The sequence below is a fragment of the Fistularia commersonii genome, chromosome 29 (assembly GCF_037954325.1).
Source record: "Fistularia commersonii isolate RoL2024-O1a breed Wild chromosome 29, RoL_Fcom_v1.0, whole genome shotgun sequence".
Classification (NCBI taxonomy): Eukaryota; Metazoa; Chordata; class Actinopteri; order Syngnathiformes; family Fistulariidae; genus Fistularia; species Fistularia commersonii.
Window position 1 is genome coordinate 2,329,791 of NC_141312.1, and position 20,258 is coordinate 2,350,048.

The 20,258-nt window shown below is 46.7% G+C and overlaps 3 protein-coding genes across 4 annotated transcripts; 1 reads left to right on the forward strand and 2 right to left on the reverse strand.

Moving 5' to 3' along the window:
- Positions 1 to 393: 393 nt before the first annotated feature.
- nfrkb (nuclear factor related to kappaB binding protein) lies at positions 394 to 10,062 on the forward strand. 2 transcript variants are annotated; one of them, XM_086177359.1, is made up of 26 exons: positions 394 to 466; positions 802 to 939; positions 1,019 to 1,220; positions 1,301 to 1,428; positions 1,496 to 1,667; positions 1,859 to 1,963; positions 2,046 to 2,119; positions 2,198 to 2,279; positions 2,446 to 2,641; positions 2,725 to 2,836; positions 3,207 to 3,333; positions 3,411 to 3,488; positions 3,568 to 3,644; positions 3,915 to 3,961; positions 4,047 to 4,107; positions 4,209 to 4,383; positions 4,460 to 4,566; positions 4,654 to 4,777; positions 4,954 to 5,033; positions 5,416 to 5,612; positions 5,698 to 5,968; positions 6,052 to 6,231; positions 7,570 to 8,304; positions 8,514 to 8,620; positions 8,811 to 8,946; positions 9,855 to 10,055. In XM_086177359.1, exons 2-26 carry the CDS (start codon positions 811 to 813, stop codon positions 9,993 to 9,995), a joined length of 3,843 nt encoding a protein of 1,280 aa, XP_086033485.1. In that variant the 5' UTR covers positions 394 to 466; positions 802 to 810; the 3' UTR covers positions 9,996 to 10,055. The 2 variants fall into 2 exon arrangements, with proteins under 2 accessions (XP_086033485.1, XP_086033484.1); XM_086177358.1 differs by lacking the exon at positions 394 to 466 and having other exon boundaries at positions 681 to 939; positions 9,855 to 10,062.
- A 326-nt stretch (positions 10,063 to 10,388) lies between these two features.
- Positions 10,389 to 15,477, reverse strand: tmem45b (transmembrane protein 45B). The gene is made up of 6 exons (XM_086177360.1): positions 15,385 to 15,477; positions 14,311 to 14,507; positions 13,946 to 14,158; positions 13,665 to 13,849; positions 11,660 to 11,802; positions 10,389 to 10,596 (listed from the first exon to the last, which is right to left on the reverse strand). The coding sequence occupies exons 2-6, from the start codon at positions 14,498 to 14,500 to the stop codon at positions 10,485 to 10,487; spliced, it is 843 nt and encodes a 280-aa protein (XP_086033486.1). The 5' UTR covers positions 14,501 to 14,507; positions 15,385 to 15,477; the 3' UTR covers positions 10,389 to 10,484.
- Positions 15,478 to 15,800: 323 nt separating this feature from the next.
- Positions 15,801 to 20,179, reverse strand: gng8 (guanine nucleotide binding protein (G protein), gamma 8). The gene is made up of 5 exons (XM_086177371.1): positions 19,971 to 20,179; positions 19,017 to 19,140; positions 17,499 to 17,655; positions 16,850 to 16,973; positions 15,801 to 16,009 (listed from the first exon to the last, which is right to left on the reverse strand). The coding sequence occupies exons 4-5, from the start codon at positions 16,931 to 16,933 to the stop codon at positions 15,881 to 15,883; spliced, it is 213 nt and encodes a 70-aa protein (XP_086033497.1). The 5' UTR covers positions 16,934 to 16,973; positions 17,499 to 17,655; positions 19,017 to 19,140; positions 19,971 to 20,179; the 3' UTR covers positions 15,801 to 15,880.
- Positions 20,180 to 20,258: the final 79 nt, after the last annotated feature.

Genomic DNA, 20,258 nt, shown 5'->3' on the forward strand with positions numbered 1-20,258 from the left:
AAGATAAGATAAACTTATTGAGCCCTTTAGGGGAAATTTAAATGCGTATGAATAAAAATATAAATAGAGAGACTATTAGAAAATGGTAAAAGACATCCACAAATAAATAGACAGCAGAAAGAACAACAACAACATCAAGGATCAGAATGAACAACAGAATGGGGAAAAAAAATCGTGTTATAAAATTATCTCGTGTGTGTTGGAGTTATCGTTTTAAAATAATGACTGAGAGGTTTTCCTCGCCGTTTCTAAACATAATATATCTTATATCTAAAAAAAAAGGTGTTTTTTATATATTTTTTTTATTTTGGATCATAATAGTGTAATACCGCATTTGTCCTCTAGAGGGCAGCACCGACAAAAAGGAGACGAAAAACGACCTTTATTCCGGAATCGACGAAGAAGAAGGAAAGCGGTCCGTCAGTCAATCAGTTCCCCGTGTTTCCAAACCACAAAGCTGCATCTGGTAGGTGCTAATTTTACCCAATATTCTGTAGTTTCAGCTCACTCATCACACGTGTATATAATTGTTTTATTCACGCAAAAATGAGAAACTGGAAGGATAGTAAGCCGATAGACGGACAAATACCCAATAACCTCGCAGATTAACGTTAGCTTGTCATTGGCAACAACTCGAGCTAGCTAAAGATGTTTTAAGCATGCAAAGTGCCCGAATAATAGTCAAAACTTTTTTTTTTTTTAACCATTTGAACGTCAGTAAGTGAAGCGATATGTAGCATCGATCAGAGGATTAAAATGACCTTCTGTGTTGATGTAATCTTTTTTAATTCTGTGTCACAGAGCAGTCGAATGGATGTCCTCACCCACATGCTAACCGACCCCTTGGATCCTAAAGAAGAAGAAAATGATGGTCAAATCACTGAAGAGTGTTTGTTGGGGAACTGTAGAGTGAGCCTTCCGGAAGACCTTCTTGAGGATGTGAGTTGTTTGCAATATGGTCACACACAAATTAGATGACACATGCATTGACGAATGTTTACCTTTTGTTTGTAAACAGCCGGATATTTTCTTCTCTGTGATGAGCGAAAGCACCTGGACCGATGTGCTGTCAGAGTCCCAGAGGCAGCATCTTCGTCAGTTTTTGCCACAATTTCCGGACAGCAACGTCGCAGAGCAGAATGCCACCATTAGTGACCTGTTTAACAATCAAAATTTTAACTTCGGAAATCCCTTACATCTTGCACAGAGACTGTTCAGAGGTAATGACCCGAGTTACTTGACGTCAACACATGCATATTTCTTATGGAGTATTTGTTCACCCCTGGCGATGTCATTTCAGATGGCTATTTCAATCCTGAGGTGGTAAAGTACAGACAGTTATGTGCCAAGTCTCAGCAGAAACGGCAGTTGTACTCTCTCCAGCAGTATTACCACAGACTGTTGAAGCAAATCCTTGTCTCCAGGAAGGTAATTCAGCATCGCATCGATGGACAGGGTCCATTAAGCCACTCTTAACGCACCCTTTTTGTCGTAGGAGCTACTCGAATTTGCGGTTCACAATGGTCTGGACTTCCCGCCAAAAAGAAGGGTACCGACCAAGAGCCAAGCTGAAATGCGGGAGCCAAGAGTCAGGAGGAGGTTGAGCCGCATTTTGAAAGAGGTGAAGACGGAGTGCGGTGACAGCAATGCTTCGTCCGACGATGACGGTCAGTCTGTTCTTTTGTTCGCTGTCCTGCTGATTGAGAGCGTATTTTCAAACAACCCTATTTTCTGCATGTTCCACGGTCTTGTTGGATTTTATCTTGTATATGCCAGTATAGCGAACTGGTTGCAATCTTGTTGTCCATCCAGTGTAATGACAATAAAGGACGTAACTGTATATGCTAAATGTTTATAGACATAACATCATGGACGCCTGCGCCACAATCCCCGTCCTCCCCGACCTCCAGCGTCTCCCTCAGAGTTCTGCCCAGCCTCTCCACCCAAGACATGAAGACTGCTGGTAAATGATGCAATTTTAAGGATTTTTCCGTCATGTTAAGTTCGGTGACTGTATGGTTTTAACGCTGTTTCAATTGTAAAAGATAAAATCGAGCTTGGTGAGCAGGATTTGAAAGCCATGCTTCTAAACCACCGAGAAAAGAGAAAGCGGCAACCGGTAAGTGGCTCCTGGCCCAAACCAAGCAAACAATGTCATGTCAACGTGTAAGACGTGACTGATGAATCATTTCCTCAGGACCATCCAGACCTGATGATCTCTGATATCCACCTAGGGGACATACTCTCAAGAACAAATATCGGTCGGAAGGGAACGATGCGTGAGTTGTGAGATTTCGTGAATTCAAATGGACATTTTCGTACCTTATTTCCTTTAAATATTGCTTTCTGTCATGCTTATTAATGTACCAATAGAGTCGGGGGCTGTCTTTCAATAGAGATTATGGCAAAAAGGACGCAAAACTCTTGACTTTTTTTTTCTTCCAGCACTCTTTGACCTTTCTCTGCCAAAGAAAAAAATCAAAGACGAGAGAAGGAAGAAGAAAATGCGGATGGTGAAAGTGGAGGCTGAAGATCCCTGTGACGCTCTCGCACCGGCAGACACACCCTCAGTTCCACCGGCAAACATCATCAACTCCATGCCGGACACACCCTCCACACCGCTGCCCAACATCAAGGAAGAGTAAGTCGGATGTGCCTTGATTGAATATTCACTGTCTTACCCAGGTGGGTGGATTAATGTCACGTGCTTTTGTGTATTTCCAGAATGGTGGAAGAGCCCCAGAGCAGCCCCGTAATGATTGAGGAAATAGCTGTCAGTTTCTTCAGCCTGTTGGAAAATATCTTGAGGGCGGAGCAATTTGCCAGCACCTCCACGGTATTTCATCTCTACCCGGGACTCAGGCGTGTTTTGGGGAGGGGGTTCTAGAAATGAAGAATACACGGGGGGAAAAAAAAAAAAAAAAAAAAATCGAAGAGAAAGCAACGTGTGTTTCCAATCTCATCCATTAAATCTACCAAAACTCCCGTAGTTTGGTATTAAAGTTCCCAAATGGAGTGGTCAGCGTCGCCACACGGTTGTCTAATTTGGAAGAAAAAAAAAAAAACGTCCGAAAGCATCAACTGAAATAATCCAAGTTCACCGTCTATTCCACGATTCTAAGCGGACCAGACGATTTGATTATTTCCGAAATTTCAATCAGCCGTTACCAGATGATCGAGAAAGCCTGTTGTCCGTTTCCCCTCAGCTGGAGGAGAAAGTTCAGATGTGGCAGTCGTCTCCAGCCAGTCCCCTCAACGTCTGGTTTTCCTCTGCCTCTTGCTGGTCCGACCTGGTTCTCCAAGCCCTGCAGTTTCTCGCGGGAGAGACTAAAGGTGTGAACGAAAAGCCTCCGATACAGTTTCACCGCCGGAGGTTCTTCATGTCGGGCTTTTTTTCCCCCCCCTCTCAGACGGCATGATGGCTCTCCCCAGCGGCTTTTCTCCATTTGCGGAATTTGCCGAAGAATCTCAGCAGTGGAGGTGGATCGGTAAGATCGCCGAAGGTTCTTATCGTCACGGCGCCCGGCTTTCGCGCTGATTCTCCTGCCGGCTTCTCACTCACTTTAGGTCCCGCTCAGGACACGGAGAAGGACCTCAGCGCACTTTGCCAGCTGTGGCTCGACTCCAAAGACCTGGTCGTCAAGGTATCACAAATATCTCCCGCACATAAGCAGCAGTATGGTACATTCAATGTGATACTGTACCTACATATGTATATATACACACACACACACACACTGCTCGAAACCTGACCATCTTCATCTCAGCTACCCCCAGCTCTGCCTCCTCTCTCTTCACCAGTCACTGTTTTTGTCCTCACAGCATCGCTGTTCCACCTGTCCTTTCAATCTGGCTGATCGTCTTCTATCACACGTATATTTATATTTCAAAGTAATCCTCTTTATCTTTCACAGACAGAAAGTGAGGAGCTGTTAGAGATGACTTCCCCCACACCGCGAGTGTAAGATTGACTTGTTATTATCATTATCATTGTTGGTTTTTTTTTTTCATGCCTTGTTAATCGTGTCTCGCGTCCTCCCGAGCAGTTCAACGGATTACGTGGTGAGACCCAGCACAGGAGACGAGAGACAAGTGTTTCAAGTCCAGGTGAGTCAGTATTACAGCTATTTAGTTTTTGGAAATACATATATATATATATATATGCGATACTCGTGGAAGTAAAACAAAATTCACCCTCTTCTCACCAGGAGCAGCAACGATACAACCAGCCGCACAAAGCCTTCACCTTCAGGATGCACGGGTTCGAGTCGGTGGTCGGGCCGGTCAAAGGGGTTTTCGACAAGGAGATGTCTCTCAACAAGGCCAGGGAACACACACTCCTCCGCTCGGACCGCCCGCCCTACGTCACCATTCTGTCTCTGGGTTAGCGCGCCTCCTCGACTCGCCGCCCTTCGGCGCCAACAGAGGGAAATAACCCTTGCTGCTTTCCCTCCCCCAGTGCGGGACGCGGCCGCCAGGTTACCCAACGGCGAGGGAACCCGAGCGGAGATCTGTGAATTGTTAAAGGACTCGCAGTTTCTTGCTCCGGATGTCACCAGTGCGCAGGTGAGACGACTTTCGATAGAAACCGGCGCTCATTTCGTGCCGGGAACGCCGTCTGCGGGATGTAAACGGGCTGCTTTCGCCGTCCAGGTGAACACGGTTGTGAGCGGGGCTCTGGACAGACTGCACTACGAGAAGGATCCCTGCGTGAAATACGACATCGGACGCAAGCTGTGGATTTATCTGCACCGCAATCGCAGCCAGGAGGAGTTTGGTAAGCGGGACTATATTGTTGAACAGATACCGGCACCCCGTCTCCACAGCTTCTCCCCACGAGTTCTTCTATTTTTCAAAGCAGTTTGTCATTTCTTAACAAAGAGCAAACACAGCATGCGCCCTTTTTTTTTTTTTTTTCTTCCTTCAGTTGTTCTTTTTCTGTGTCCCATCCAGAGAGGATCCACCAGGCTCAAGCTGCCGCTGCGAAAGCCAGGAAAGCACTGCAGCAGAAACCCAAACCCACGTCGAAGCCCGTGAGAAACACGCTTTTCACGACAACTTATATCAATAAAGGACTCAGTAATTCACTGCATGCACAACATCCTTTTTTTTTTTGTTAAGCTTTTTTTAAGCTTAGAGATTGAAGTTTGCTGAAGGGGTTTTCAGGATGTCAGCGTTTCCTTAAGAGTTGATTGACGTAAAGCTCTGTTTCCTCAACTCCTCTTCTGCATCTACATGTTTACACACAGGATATCTCCACATAGCAGCGACATGTTAAACCAAAGGCTGTCCGATCAGCACAGCGCAAACACGGGGAAGCTTCAGTTCACGTCATTTTTCCATTTTGTTTGCAGCCTTGAAGGTGAATACAAGGATTTGCTTGCAAGTGTCAATCAGAGCGTTTGTTTGTTTCAGAAATCAGGAAGTAAAGACGGCGGGAGTAAGATACCGGGATGTTTGGAGACGGCACAGGATCAGGCGTCCAATCCCATGTCCCCGACGCCGACCACACCGACCCCCAACACGCCCGGTACCCCGAAGTCGCCGCTGCCCTGCGCGGCCACCACGCCCACAAAGTCCGCCGTCCCAGACGCGATCAAAAGCAGCCCGGGGTCAGTTTGAGTCGCACGCCTCGGCCATCGGCGCCCATTCCTTCAGATTCACGCTGACCGCTCTGTGTTTACTCTGCGCCCCCAGAGTCCTGCTGGTGTCCCCGCCCTCTTTGCCCCAGCTGGGGACTATTTTACCCACCAGCCAGGCCGCTCCCGCCGCCTCCCAGTCAGTCGCCTCCCAGCACGCCGCCCGGATCGTGAGCCACCTGGCGGCCGGCGCCCTGCCTCAGGTGCGGGTCGTTTCCGCCCAGCCGGGTCTGGGCTCCTCGGCGGGAGGTCAGCAGGCCACGCTGGTGCATCAGACGCCTCACCAGATCAGGATGCCCGTTTCCGTGGCGGCGAAGGGCCTTTCGCAGGTCGCCGCATCGACTCGTGTCAAAATACCAGACGGCGTTTTATGGAGGTGCAAATGTAGAATTGTGAATGTTTGTGCGCTTAGACGGTGGTCTCGGTACCTCTGAGGACCCAGTCCGGTAGCAGTCCGGTCCAGGCGCCGACCTCGCTGTCCGTCTCTGCCGTCACCGTGGCCAAACCTCAAAGCGGATCCCCTGGCAGCCCCGCCAACAACCCTGCCTCCCCCGCCGTGCTGCAGGGGGTCGCCAGCCCAAACATCAAGCAGGTAATTTAGTTTAAATCCCCCTTTTTTTCCTCCATTATCGGGACACACCACCGAGATATTCCAATCACTCGCCTTTAAAAAAAAAAAAGATCCGAACATGACCCACGAATTAGTCGTAAATAAGAAAATTCCTGAAATTTCCGGAAGGAACTTCAAGGAAATGACCAGGAAGGGATCAGGGCTTGTTGACTGAATGTAAATGTTGAACGTAAACAAAAGCCGGAGCACTTTGCTGCTTAAAAAAAAAACCTTTTCTTTGATTAATGTGGGTTATCTTGAGCATGCAGTTGTGTATTTTTTTAAGAGAAATCAGAAAGTATCAAAAAAGTCCTATATGACCTTGTTACAGCAGAGAAATTACATTTATCTCATGCATTCAATAGCACTGTAATATTCAGTTTATTTACATCGATTTAAAAAGAAGAGGAAATTCTATTAGCTATGAATCCCATTTATATAGCCACAATTTCCCAAATCTTTACATGAGCAAAGTGCACAAAAAGTGCTGAAATGCACTAAAATAGCTATTAGAGATGTTAACGTCCCTCATGAGAACGTAGGCAAAGTGAACCCAAACCCAGAAGGACCCGGTCTGTGCAGACCTGGACCCGTTCTGGTTCTAATTCTCCGAGGTGGAAAAGGAGTTCTGTACTCCCAAAGGGACGCCGGCGAGCAGAAGCAGGGCCACGGCCAGGTGCCAGCACAAGCACACGGTGACAAACACACCACCGAGATATTCTAATTACTCACCGTTAAAAAAAAAAAAAGATCTAAACACGACCCACAAATGAGTTGTTAATAAGAAAATTCCTGAAATTTCTCGAAGCACCTTCAAGAAAATGACCAGTAAAGGATCGGGGCTTGACATCATCGTGGCATTGAATGATTATATACTGCTCAAAAAAAATAAAGGGAACACTTGAACAACACAATGTAACTCCAAGTCAATCACACTTGTGTGAAATCATAGTGTCCACTCAGGAAGCAACACAGATTCATTTTGACTTGTTTTAAGGACATTACATCAAAGTTGGATCAGCCCGGAGTTTGTTTTTACACTTTAATTTTGAGTGTGATTCCTAATCCAGACCTCCATGGGTTGATACAATTGATTTCCATTGATCATTTTTGTGTGATTTTGTTGTCAGCACATTCAACTGTGTAAAGAGCAAAGTATATCATAAGAGTATTTCATTCATTTAGATCTAGGATGTGTTTAAGTGTTCCCTTTATTTTTTTGAGCAGTGTATAATGAAAATATAAAACATTCCTGCTTACTGTGATGAAAAATATTCCACGCAATCCATTTTACACCCTGGATATCATTTACCTTAAAAGGTGTCCATCACCGGCCAGCTGGGGATGAAGACGGCGGCGGGAGCGGGAGTCCCGTTGACGGCCACCAACCTGCGCATTCAGGGCAAAGACGTTCTCCGTCTCCCGCCCTCCTCCATCACCACGGACGCCAAGGGCCAGACGGTGTTGCGCATCACCCCGGACATGATGGCCACCCTCACCAAGTCCCCCGTCGCGACCGTCAAACTCACCCCGGACTTCCTCGGCACCGCCGGCGCGAGCGGCGGCAAGAGCATCTCGGCCACCCTCCACGTGACGCAACCCCACCCCTCCGCCTCCTCCGTCTCCAGCGTGACCTCCTCGGCGGGGGAGGCGCCCACCACCAAAGCCGGCCCCATCACCTCCACCTTGCTGAAGGCCGCCGGAGACACGGCCATACGCCTGATGCCCACGCTGGCCGTGACGGTGGCCGATCAGAAATCCAGGACCTTCTCCACGGTCACCTCTCCCGACAAGAGCGGCGCCACCATCCGGATAATGCCGGGGTTGAGCGTCATCCCGCAGAAGCCGGGCCAGACCATCACCATGACGTCCGGCCCCGGCGGCAAAGCCAGCACGGCGTCCACGTGCGCCAACGTGGTGACCATGGCGGCCAGCGTGGTGGCCGGCGCCAAGGGGATCACGGTGGCGTCGGGGGCCTCGGCATCTCCTCTCACGCTGGGAACGGCGACGGCCACCGTGCGGCAGGTCCCCGCTACCGTGGTAACCACGCAAACAGTAAGGGAACCCGCGATCTATCGGTTTTCACGTGACGATCTCGTCGATTTGGATAAAAAAGTAGAGGTGGGCGAGACAAGTCTTTACGAATCTCCCGGGTCAGCGCGGCAGCGAAATGTTGGTTTTTTTGTTTTGACGTCTGCACGCCCTGGAGGGTCGGCTGCACCCCGAGCTTTCTGGCTCACGAGTCTCTTCCGCCCCCGTCACAGGGAAAGCTGCCGGCGCGAATCACGGTCCCCCTCTCCGTCCTGAATCAACCGCTGAAGAACAAGACGGTGGTGACCACGCCTATCGTGAAAGGAAGTCTCAACACAAAGTAAGAGCGGCCGAGCCTTGGTGTGCGGTTTGGCTTAAAAGCGATCCCACAAGAGCCGGCGCGGATTTTGAAATCTATATAAATCCACCGTTGGTTGCGATACCTGACATTAGCTATTGTGTTTTTTTTTGTTTTTTTTTTCCTCAACTGCAAATTAAACCGTCTCCTCTGTTTTTTTTTTTCCGCACAGCATCAGCAGTCTGGGACGCAACATCATTCTGACCACGATGCCCGCCGGCACCAAGCTCATTGCCGGGAACAAACCCGTCAGCTTCGTCACGGCGCAACAGTTCCAGCAGCTTCAGCAGCAGGGACAGGCCACGCAGGTTTGCACCAACATCTGAGGAATTGTGACGGGAAACGCTGTATTTTAATCCACCGATGTAAAAGGAAAGCTTTTTGAGACACTTCCAGGGTTCTGGAGTTTGTGGAAAAGTCGGACAGTTGTTTCCCCTGGGAACAAACAATTGGCATGGGACGGCAACCCGCGGCACCTTTAATTGCTCTGATGCGGCTCCCTGTGGCTTTTGAAAATTTAATTAAAAAGTTTTAATTACAAAAAAATGCATAAAATTAATTAAAAAAAAATGTAGTTGATTTTTTTTTTTTTTTAATGTAATTTTATATTTTGGCGATCTTGTAACATCTTAATAAAACGTTTAAAATATTTTTGTTGCTCTTGATAAGCGGCTACATGCAACAGTAAAAGGATGCGCACGCAGAGGACGGCATTTTTGTTTTGCTGCCGTTGGATCCTTTAAGTTTGGCTTTTTTTTTTTTGTCATAAATTCAAGCAGGACTCAAAAAGACAGTTATGAAATTGCGGAAATGTAATTTAGTTTTCTTTGCAGAAAAAAAAAAAAGCAAGACGTATTTTGTTTGCACATAGCATAAAGGCAAAAAAAATGAAGTAACTGTTAATTTGTTTTAAATTTCAAAAGGGTTGTGCTGCCCCGTTTTTTTTTCTTTACTTTGAGGAAACGGGTCCAAATGGTTTTGTGGTAAAAGTTGCCGACCCCTGACCTGGAGATTGTACATGCAAGAAAAAATCTGGAAAAATCCAGTAATCTTCAAAAGCCGCTAGATAATTGTATATATCAAACAGGAATAGGATAAAAAAAAAAAAAAAAAAAAAAAGAATCAATGTCGAATGTTCTCTTCTCTGCACTAGACAGCTGAATGCTCAGTGTGACGTGTTCTCAACTCACTGCCGCCTCCGTCCTCCTCCCTCCAGGTTCGCATCCAGACCGTTCCGGCGCAGCAGCTCCAGCAACACATGGCGGCGGGTTCGCCCAAGTCCGTCTCCACCGTCGTCGTCACACCAGCGCCTTCGCCCAAATGTCCGCCCGATCCCCCACCAGCACCCCAGCAGTGATTCCCCCCCCCCCCTCTACTCTCCTCCCCGACCAGAGCCCAGCAATAAACGGCGTTACCGGTACGCAGCACGTGCTTCTGTGAGTTCTTTCCCAGATTTCCCGCTGCTGCGTATTTACCACGTCGTGTAAAGATTTTTTGACGGCGGCTGTTAAACTTGCGCTATTTCTCGTCTGGCTCCGCTTTCTGCAAAAGTAAGGAAGCAACGTCTCTCTCGAATCTGCCGGAGGGTTTATATTTTTCTTTTAAATCCGGGCCGAGATCGATTCGCGTTCTCCGCGCGGTCGGCAGTTCAGGGCTCGAAATTCATCGAAATTTTAAAAACAGGCCTTAATGTGTTTTGTTTATTTACAAAACATTCGACAGACTACATTTTACAAAGCTGCATTTTTTTTTTTCTGTACGGCAAAGAGCCTGTTATTTTTAGAACATATATTAAAAAAAAAAAAAAAAAAAAAAAATGACGAATTTCAGCAAGAGAGAAAACATTTTACTCTTCTTCCGACTCTTCAAGCAAACCTTTCTGGGAGCAGGAATCCGTGGAGGTTTGCCGCAGTCCGATCTCGATGTCCCGCCCTCTTCGTGAACATCGCCCGACGGCGCTGGGGGGGGAAAGGAAATACGAAGACGGAGAGCAAATACTGAACACCGGGGCTGAGACGCACTTTAATCCCGTCCGTATGTTGGGTTCTGTCATGGTAACGTGACACGAGAGGCCGTCTGAACCGCCGCCGCTAAAAAAACAACATATCAAATCGAGGGTTTTATGCTAATATTTGAAAAGGCAGCTTAAAAAAATGACTTAAAGGGTTTTGCAGTCCTCGCTCGGGGCGGTGCATTTTTACAGGGGAAATGTTGAATGTAAACAAAAGCAGAAAGCGCTTCGCTGCTAAAAAAAAAAAGAAAAAAACCTGTTTGGGGGGTTTTCTTGTATTAATGTGGGTTATCTTGAGCATGCAGTTCTTTTATTTTTCAGAGAAATCAGAAAGTATCAAAAAAGTCCTGATATAATGACCTTGCTGCAACAGAGAGAAATTAAATTTAACTTAAATCCATTCAGGTCATTTGCTTGCATAATTTCAATAGCACTGTAATATTCACTTTAGATACGTCGATAAAGAGAAAAGGAAACTCTTTTAGCCATGAATCCTGTTTATATAGCCACTATTTCCCAAATCTTTATGCGCAAAGTGCACAAAAAGTGCTAAAATGTGCTAAAATAGTTGTTAGAGATGTTAAAGTCCCGGAGAGCTTTGCTGCTAAAAAAAAAAAAAATAATGTGGGTTTTCTTGAGCATGCAGGTCTGTATTTTTTAGAGAAATCAGAAAGTATCGAAAAAGTCTTGCTACATAACCAAACAGAGAGAAATTAAATTTAACTCTTGCATTCAATAGCGCTGTAATATTCAGTTTATTTACATCGATTTAAAAAGAGGAAATTCTGTTAGCTATGAATCCCATTTATATAGCCACAATTTCCCACATCTTTACACGAGCAAAGGGCACAAAAAGTGCTAAAATGTATTAAAATAGTCGTTAGAGATGTTAAAGTCCCTCATGGGAACTTAGGCGAAGTGATCCAAAAACCCAGGAGGACCCGTTCTGTGCAGACCCGGACCCGTTCTGGTTCTAGTTCTCCGAGGCGGAAAAGGAGTTCTGTACTCACAAAAAGATGCCGGCGAAGGTGCAGGCGACCAGAATCAGGGCCACGGCCAGGTGCCAGCAGAAGCACATGGTGACAAACATGAGGTTGTTGTGCAGCGTCAGGTCCCACTGCGGTCCTCTCAGCGGGAAAAGGACGAACCCGATCTGAGAAGGGTGATCACCGAGGGGGGGGGGGGGGGGGGGGGGGGGGGAACAAATCTTAACGGCGTTCAATCCTGTGAGTGTTTTAAAATAAATCAATATTTGTTCACTTCTGGAACACCCGTGCCCCCAATTTTTTTTTGAAAAGAACTGATATTCTCAGTTCTACTACCTCAGTGGTGGAACAAACTCCCAGAAGCAACAAGACTAGCATCATCTCTCTCAACCTTCAAGAAACAGGTAAAAATGTTTCTCTTTCAGGACTTTTTACTGCGCTGATGCCCCAGATCAAGTTGGCAGCAAGTTAGGCTATGCAGTGTGTGTGTGTGTGTGTGTGTCTGTCCAAAAAAAAAAAAAAAACCTCACTAACCCAAGCTTACTGTTCTGTATATTTCCTGCGCATCGTTTATTTGCAAGTGTATTTGCAGTCCTTATGTCCTCTATTGTAAGTCGCTTTGGATAAAAGCGTCTGCCAAATGTAATGTAATATAATGAATTAAACGATTTTTTTTTTTTTTTTTTTTTCAATTTTTGGGTGATTTAGCATCGTGAACATCCTTCCGAGAGGGTCGAGCGCGGCCCGGAGCCAGTCCCGTCATGCAGCGAGGGGCGGGCGGTGAGGTCACCCCTGCGCCGCTGCTGGCCGGTCAATCACGCCGCCGCATTTAGAGACACCCGGCTTCTTATTTTGCACCTTCGGGCGCCTCATTAACGGCCGGCGTGTTTGCGATCGGCGGGAGGGAACCCAGAGAACCCGTGCAGTCTCACAACACATGCACGCTCTGGCTTAACAACTGCGCCGCCGTGCCGCCCTTGAGCAAATTTGTATTTAAAGCAAATGATTCTACGCCGCTACCGCGTGCACACAGAATGACAGTTCCCATGACAATGTGCTTTAGTGGTGAGACCGGCGATGATGTTTGGACTAGAAACTGTTGCAACGACCAAAAGACAGCAGGCAGAACTAGAGGTTTTGCAGAGATGAAGATGTTGAGGTTCTCTTTGGGAGTGACCAGGATGGAGAGGATCAGGAATGACTGGTGAATGGATGGCTGATTTTTGGGAATATTGTGCTCACGTCCACGACTGAACTCTTTTTAGACCCGCACGACATTTTTCCCATTTTTTAAAAGAAAAGCCCACATGTGCTGTACCATGTCTAACATGTAGCCTAATGCCAATTGTCCAATTTGGTGAGATAACACAATTTAATTGTCCTTAAAGTAAATGTTGTTGTTCTCTTTGGCAGTGGCAAAGATGGAAAGGATCCATCAGAGGAACAGCACATGTTAGATGTTTTGGAGAGAAGGTCAGAGAAGCCAGACTGAGATGGTTGGGTCATGGACAGAGGAGGGATAGAGAATATATTTGGTAGACGGATGCTGGAATTGGAGCTGCCAGGTAAGATGAGATGAGAACAACTTTATTCATCCCGAAGGAAATTGTTGTGCCAGAGTTTCAAGTAAAAAACATAACAGTAATAGATAATAGTAGAAAGGAGGAGGAATAGGAAATATAATGAAATATGAATTGTCTTAATTTCATTATATTTCTTATTCTATTATCTATTACTGTTATGTTTTTTACTTGAAACTCTGGCACAACAATTTCCTTCGGGATGAATAAAGTTGTTCTCATCTCTCATCTCAGTGCCACAAACAAGAGGTCTTGAGGAAGACCAAGGAGAAGATTTATGGACGTTGTGAGAGAGGATATGAAGGTAGCTGGTGTGAGAGAGGAGGATCCAGAGAATAAGGTTAGATGGAGAAAGTTGACTCGCTGTGACGACCCCTGACGGGAAAAGCCGAAAGAAGAAGAAGACGACAATGTGCTTTTGACAGCAAGCGGCGAGGATTAAGGATTACCTGGTAGAACCAGGAGCCCTGCAGGATGAAAAGGCATGCGGTGAGCAGCTGCAGGATGACGTGGTCCCTCGCGAAGACCTCCAGCATGGCGCAGGCCGAGCCGCCGAACACGGCCACCAGCAGCAGGGAGTGGACGTGGTTGTCCAGCGGCGGCCGGCTGTGCACGTGGTAGTAGAACAGGAACCCTTGGGGGGGGGGGGGGGGGGGGGGACCGACAGGTCCAGGTGAGCAAATCCGCAATATCTAGCAGGCTTTGCGACCCCCTTCCCTTGCCTGCGCACCTTCAACGAAAAGAGCCAGAGACAGCGTGAGCCGGGCCGCGACCGCCGGCACCGCCTTGGACGCCGTGGCGACCACCAGCGCCGCGCCGGAGATCCCGAAAAACAAATACATGGTGCTGTGCTGCCAGTTCATCAGCTTCACCCAGGCCTTGTTCTCCTTGTCGTAGAGGCTGAGATGCGGCCCATCCACCACGAATTGCTCAACCATCATACCTGGGGAGGACATGACGAACACCGGGGAGGAACTCGTTTAACCTGTTTGGGAGCAGTTAAAGTCAAATGGTGTATGATTGGAGTAAATTTACAAGGGATATTCGCTTCAACCGCGGTAATTCATGCAAAGGTCTCGGCGAAAAGAAACCGACCCACAAATGAGGCGAAGATGGTGAACGTTCCCTCGGCGAAGTCCATTCTTTTGAAGAGCAGAGGCGGGATCTGTTTGACTTTGGGCTGGTTTCTCCTCCAGGCGTGATGCAGAGAGTGTTTCACCGTCAGCCAAAGTCCATACAGCAGGAAAAAAGTGCCGGGGATGGCGTGCCCTCCGAAGTTGGCCATCGTTGGGCTAAAAGGGAGAAAAGATTTGTGGATTTGGCACTCTTGTGATGATGCACGGTCGGGGCTCGAAGAGAGCGAGACAATCAAACCAAATTATTTACCGAAGGAGGAACATTAATCATTCAGAGAAGCAGGCGTTTCTAATTTTAAAAGGATGTCATGATAAATAATTTCAGCCGTGCAACGGAGTAACTTCCCCGACATCTTATCGAAAGAAGCCAAATGAGGCTTTTGACAAGAATCTAAAAGGAGGTATTGTGTGTTTTGACTTTGCGCTTCCTGCAAGCTGCAACAACACACCGCACGGGAAGCGCGGGTCAAAAATGGAAGTGTAGGTGAGCAGATACTTCTGGAGGGTTCTAGAAGCGGCCCTCTGGCCCTCAGCTCCGAACCGAGCAGGAGACAAATCCCAAACCTCACGAGTTCTGCAGAAATATAAGTTATCAAACTCTAAGTTTTTATCCCTTATTTCAGAGAAATGCAAAATCTCAACACTGACGTTTGGAAGTGTTTTTTTTTTTTCTTCAGCAGAAAGCAGGAAGCTGTGATACACAGACCTTCCAGACATCTACAAGCAGAACATGAACAGGTGTCACCTGGAATTGGATATTCTGAATCTGATAAATGTAGGATTTCCTTAAGTGGATCTCCATGCATTAAACACGAGGGTGGGTGACAAAAATCTCCCCGTGGCAACCAGGTGGGGGGACACTTTGTCATATCGGTTTGTTTTTCCGCGATGTAATATCATCGTGTTGTTGCATAGATACAGCCTGGATTCGAGTGTTTCCCACAGCGGACCCGGTTGGCCCGAACCTCCCCACCCCACCGGGCACCCACCTGGAGCTCCTGAGAAATAAACCCCCCGAGAAAATCACGCATACCTGCCGTAGCTCGTCCACGGAGCCGTGGAGTTGGTTTCCTTCTTCTTCTTCTTCAGTGGGGAAACGCGGTTCCTCCGTCAGGTGTGTGTGTTCGCACCTGCTGCCGCCCCGCCCTGCATTTGCATTGGTTTCTGCATGCTGCACGCGTGGGAAGTTCGCCCAGAGTATTGCCTGCAGGCACACACCCCCCCCCACACACACACACACATACACATACACACACATTTCCCCTTTTCCCCCCAGAGCCAAACATAAACGAGTTCGTTAAACTGAGGTTCCCCACAGCAAATGTGTGCTTAAGGAGAGGCTGCACCTTCGCTCTGCTTTTCATATTTATTTTTATTGCTGTCGCCGTGTTTACATTCCGATATTTGTTCGGGTGACATCAGTCGTGAGAAAGCAACGGCGAGCTACAAGCACCACTGAAATGGAAAAAAGAAGGGGGGGGGGAGGAAAAAAAAAAAAAAAAACAATCCGAAAAGACGGTCCGGTGTGATCATATGATCACGCAGAACAGTTTCTTCTCTCTGAATGGGTTCTCGGAGGAAGGCACCGGCGTCATCAGGGGGTCCTCCTTGGCGTGGGCCTCGCAGTAGGCCATCAGGTCTGCTGCTGCTTTGGATACCTGCAAACATTTCAGAGGAGAGAAGGATCCCTCTTATTTGATTCCGACAGAAACCCCCTTCTTCCGCTCTTAACCGATTTCCCAATCACGGGATCGTTGAAGTCCATCTCATCTCGTCTCCGACGTGCCCTCACAGCGCCGTGACCTCCTGTCCCTCTTCTTCTTCTTCTTCTTCTTCTTCTTCTTCTTCTTCTTCTTCTTCAAGCTGTTGTTGACAGCTGTGCTATTTTACAGTATCTGGCAACCCGAGAGTTGCATTCCTGCCCCGTTGTGCCTTTGTGCGGTCGTCTTCCTCCTTTGAGGTTTCGGAATATTTTATTTACTCTCTGTCCTAAAAGGGTCTTGACTTGAAAACCAAAGTAAATCATTGAAAGACCTGCGATCATCTTGTCTCCATGCTAACTTTGAGGCGGGAAGGCAGAAGGGATATCAGGACCCTTCGGCTTCAGACGACAACAAAAAGAAGTCGCTTTCGTACCGAATACAGCAGAGTATGGAGACGCCGCTGAGGAAATCCCATTTGTATCCAGTTTGTGGGAGACGACCGGAGTCTTTAGAAGATCTGAGATGGGAGGGTTGGAATGGATGGCCTTCCACAGAAGAAAAAAAACAGAGGAGTCGGAAGGCAACTTTTGACGGCACCTTTTCACGGAAGCAGAAAGGGATGCAACTACTTTGAGGCCGACGTGATAAATCTTTCACGCCTGTTTCCCAGGAGGAAACATTTTATGCTCTGGTAACCATTTTTCCTCACGCGTGCACGACAGACGTCCCGCCCGGGTCGGGAATGAATCCCATATATTCAAAAACTAGATGTTTCTCTCCAAGGCACAGACTCACCATCATCCTCTCTATGTTGACCTCCAGCTTCAGCTGCTCCACCGTCTTCCGAGCGTCTGCGATCTTGGCCATGTTGTTAGACATCCTCGTCTCCCGGCGCTGACCTTAGCCCGCCGTAAAACAGCTACGGTGTTGAGATACGAATGCATCGGGGGTGAAGAAATGAAGCGGGGTGGGAAAAAAAAAAAAAACACAACAGAATACATGTTCTGACATATTATCTGTTTCAGTTTGCTCGTTAATTCCTCCGCCCGGGTCTCAGCTGCAAGTGACACAGGGAGGGTCTCATAGGAGGAGGGTGGGGGAGGAAGGGATGCTTCCCTGGGGGGAGACATCCGCCTACTGAGGATGTAAATACACCAATAACCTTAACATTAACATTCAATCTCCCTCCTGTTGAATACGCGTGCCATATTGCAATACAATGCTAAGTACAGTTTGCAGGCGAACGCAAGAGCGGCGATGAGAAAATATGGTTTTGATATTATTTTTAAACGTCTCAGAACGTGCAAATAATTTCACGATGGAGCACAATTTTTATACTCTTGAGGCACACACAAAGCTAAACAGTGGCATGATATCCCATTAAAAAAAAAAAAGTTCTATTCCTGCAATAATAGTTTAAGAGCTAAAAATTCACATCGCTCACCGCGATCCCGATGGGCTCTTGGATTGAAGTCTGTCCTCGGCGGCGTACGGTATTGCATGAAATGACATTGATGACAAAGATGTGGAGCGAGGCTCCAACAGGTTCCCTCCTTCAAATAATTAGCCGTGGTTCTGCCCCCAGGACTGGCTCTCTGCAGCTGTTAAAGGCAACATGTGGCGTGAACCTTTGTCTCTGGAGTCTCCGGTTTCCCTTCAACAGATGCGGAGAGATGTTAACGTTCCGAAATGGAAATGCGTGCCTTAAATAAGTATATTGCATTGAATAAAGACAGATGGAGGAGGAACAGCTGCTTTTCCTCACACCTGACGGCAACATAAAAAACGTATGAGACCATCTAAGGAGCTCCCGAGAGGATAGGCAAGGTTGTTTTCCATGAGTGTAATTAAATTTCTTCTTGGGGAATTCAATTCGAGATAACTTCATTACGTCACGTTTGACAGTCTGAGCGTTTGAATGAATTTCCTCGACTTCACATAAAACAAACGGGAACGTCGCAGATGTTGCATGGGGGGGGGTAAAATGATTTTTGGATTTCGTTTTTTTTACGACAAACTTACCTTGTATCAACACAATGTTGTGAGCGCAAAGGTCCCAGTGTGCATATACTGTAATTAGTGTGTGGAAATGAGTCCTGCGGGTCTTAGCACTGCACTTGGTGAACTTCCAGTGGTGCGTCATACAATCCAAATTGATTTCCGTGGATGAACAATAAAAACACGAAACAGGCGATGCGCTATTGAACTGTAATTCAGCATATTGATATATAGAATAGGGGATAGGAGAGGGGAAATGCCACTGGAGGCTGCAGTACAATGCGCGCTGCAGCACAAAGCTAGCGGTCTCCCCCGCGGAGCAGACAGCAGCGGGGTGCAAAGTGTCCGTGCCGTGGAGCTAAATGTCAGGTGCCTCATTAACATTTGTTTCCCTTTGGTAATTGGTTTCTCTCTCCGTAAGCTACGGGGCCATATGTGAGGAAAGCGCCACACATTCACCAAACTAGCCAGTGTCACCAGGGGTCAGTTTTACAATTCATACTCATATAATTATATTATATTCATCCTCACGGGGACAGGAATCTTCACGGACCGCGATGTTTGCAGATGATTGTGATCTGCAGTGAGAGCGGGGAGCCGTCGGAGGAAAATCAAGAGAGGTGGAGGTATGTTCTGGAAAGGAGAGGAAAGAAGGTTAGTCACAGCGAGACGGAATACGGAATAGTGTGACAGAGAGGAACCCAAGGGGAGCGGTGAAGCTACAAGAAGTGGAAATCAAGAAAGCAGAGGATTTTATTGGTAAATTTGGTAGAAGGATGATGAGGTTGGCTATGTCAGGCCGGAGGTCTAGAGGAGACCAGAGAGATTTGTGGATGTCGTTAAAAGAGTACATGAAGTTTGTTGGTGGATGAAGGATGGAGAAAGAAGACACCCTTCCATTTGTTGCTGATAGAAACTTATTGTTGCATGCATGGTTACATGGTTAGCACTTCTTCTGACTCACAGCAAGAAGGTTCCTGGTTGGATTCCAGCAGGAGGCCTTTCTGTGTGGCGTCTCCATGTTCTCCCCCTCTCTGGGTGGGGTTCCTCCCACAGTCCAAACACACCCAGTAGGTTCACTGGACACCCTAAAACACCCAAATGTGTATACGAGAGTGATACAGAGAATGAATGATTAATTGAATGAATGAATGAATGAATAAATGAATGCTGCCTGCTAAATCACAGTCTGGCAGCTGCATCTACTTAGTACCAGCAAAACATTCATGGCTTCTTATAAACCTTGTTATGAATCATGTGTTTGGTGATCCAGCTTAAACAAATAATTTATTTTATTTGTGTGTGTGTGTGTGTCTGTGTGTGTGTGTGTGTGTGTGTGTGTGTGTGTGTGTGTGCGTGTGTGGTGCTATTTGAAGAATATGCTAGTCATCAGAATGGGCTAGTTATATTCCAACGCATTAGGGTTAAAAAAAAATATCAAACACATTAAACTGCCCTTTGCGAAACCAAATAGAAACACAGCAATCAATCAAATTGATGTGAGCATAAATAAAGAAGTAATAATTATCTACTTTTCTGAAAACTGTTGGATTTCCGTATCAATTTCCACATCATATAACAGCCCAACCTGTAATAATGGCTAAAAAAATACAATAATAATGTTAATAATAACAATAATTATTATGATAATTATAATAATAATAATGTCCCATAAAATGAACACAAAATAATAAATGGATAATTACTAAGGAAATGCTTGACAAAAACGCGAGTGGAATACGGGGGTCCGTCTTGAACCTCTTAAGTTTCCTCATCCGTTTTTTACAGATCCTATTCCCAAACTTTCTATTTATCCGATGTAGCGCGTTTTCTTTGTCTTTATTACAAAAGTTGGCGTTTCATCACATCACGACCAAGTTATTTATTCACTTTATTGGGGAGAAATAAGAATACTTACGGAGAAAAGCTGTTATGTAACGATCCTTCATTGAGGTGTACCTATTAAATCGGCTAGTGGGTAGCGGCGGTGTCGTTCACGCCAGCGGTTACGTAAAACACCTCGTTTCGGCCGCGAAGTAACTGATGAAATAACACATTTTTGATGTTTGGTGATATTAAAGGGTTACTTTTGTGTTTGGGTGACGGAAAAAGTGAGCTAACTACACCGGGCAGGGGGGTATTCACGGGAGCCGGGGTTGTGCCATCACCAGCCCGGCGGTGGGCGTGTTCGAGCGGGGCGCAGCTA